The 1,459-nt window shown below is 64.2% G+C and overlaps 1 protein-coding gene across 1 annotated transcript in view; it reads left to right on the top strand.

The window, feature by feature from the left end:
- Positions 1–1,459, top strand: part of SLC6A9 (solute carrier family 6 (neurotransmitter transporter, glycine), member 9) — a gene marked incomplete at both ends in the record, with an annotated part of 1,959 nt that overhangs the window by 321 nt on the left and 179 nt on the right. The window contains 6 exon segments of the mRNA XM_010149442.1: positions 13–147; positions 230–333; positions 415–652; positions 732–866; positions 1,173–1,203; positions 1,206–1,262. Of these exon segments, the coding sequence (XP_010147744.1) occupies positions 13–147; positions 230–333; positions 415–652; positions 732–866; positions 1,173–1,203; positions 1,206–1,262 (700 nt within the window).

The raw sequence follows: 1,459 nt of genomic DNA, 5'->3' as shown, positions 1-1,459 counted from the left end.
TGTGCCCCGCAGGTGGTGTACTTCACGGCCACCTTCCCCTACGTGGTGCTCACCATCCTCTTCGTGCGCGGCATCACGCTGGAGGGCGCCCTCACCGGCATCATGTACTACCTGACACCCCAGTGGGACAAGATCCTGGATGCCAAGGTGAGAGGGCACGAGGAGTGGTGGGTGGCCAGGGTGGGGAGCGGGGCTGGGGGGCACAGCACTGACCGCCCAACCGCTGCAGGTGTGGGGTGATGCAGCTTCGCAGATCTTCTACTCGCTGGGCTGTGCCTGGGGTGGGCTCATCACCATGGCCTCCTACAACAAGTTCCACAACAATTGCTATCGGTGAGTGCCTGGCGGCCCCCCCCGGGTACCCCTGCTGCCCACCAGCCCCACTGCTGGCCCTGACCCCTCTCCCCCCCGCAGGGACAGCATCATCATCAGCATCACAAACTGCGCCACCAGTGTCTATGCCGGCTTCGTCATCTTCTCCATCCTGGGCTTCATGGCCAACCACCTGGGTGTGGATGTCTCCAAGGTGGCTGACCACGGCCCCGGCCTGGCCTTCGTCGCCTACCCAGAAGCCCTCACCCTGCTCCCCATCTCGCCCCTCTGGTCCATCCTCTTCTTCTTCATGCTCATCCTCCTGGGGCTGGGCACACAGGTAGGCGATGGTGGGGGCAGCACGGGGGGCATGGCGGGGCCAAGGTGGTGACACGGCGCCCCCTCCGCCCCACGTGCAGTTCTGCCTGCTGGAGACACTGGTCACGGCCATCGTGGACGAGGTGGGCAACGAGTGGATCATCCGCAGGAAGACCTTCGTGACGCTGGGGGTGGCTGTGGCGGGCTTCCTGCTGGGCGTCCCACTCACCACGCAGGTAGGTGACGGCGGGGCTGTGGTGACTGGTGACGGGGTGCCATTGCCATGCCCTGACACCATCAGCCATGTCCGCACTGTTGCCATGACCACCCCGGTGGTAGTGACAGTCAGGGCCTGGTGTTGCCAAGCCAACGCTGGCGATGGTATCCAGACTGAGCGTCGCCATGCCGACCCTGACATCGGGTGTTGCCATGCCGACCGCAGCAGTGGTATCCAGGCTGTGCGTTGTCCTGCCAGCCTTGGCAGTGCGGCTGTGCCGTCGCAGTGCCGCTGGGGCAGCTGTGCCAACGCGTCCCTCTTGCAGGCGGGCATCTACTGGCTCCTGCTGATGGACAACTAAGCTCCCTGTCAATCATGTCCTGAATCATGTGCGTGTCCATCATGTCCCTCTACGGTAGGTGCAACTGCCTACAGCCAATCGGCTGGCAGCGCTGCCCCGGCCAACCAGTAGGGAAGGGGGGTGTGCTAACTTCTGGCCAATCAGCAGTTTGCTGGACCCTAACTGGCTGAGGAGTGCAAAGCCATTGGCCAGTCAGGGCAGAGGTGACCCCAGGAGCCTGGTGGGTCGTGGGGTCTGGGGCTGATGCCGGG

Source organism: Eurypyga helias, unplaced genomic scaffold (assembly GCF_000690775.1).
Source record: "Eurypyga helias isolate BGI_N326 unplaced genomic scaffold, ASM69077v1 scaffold27293, whole genome shotgun sequence".
In the NCBI taxonomy this organism is placed as follows: domain Eukaryota; kingdom Metazoa; phylum Chordata; class Aves; order Eurypygiformes; family Eurypygidae; genus Eurypyga; species Eurypyga helias.
This window is presented reverse-complemented; position numbering and strand designations above follow the sequence as displayed.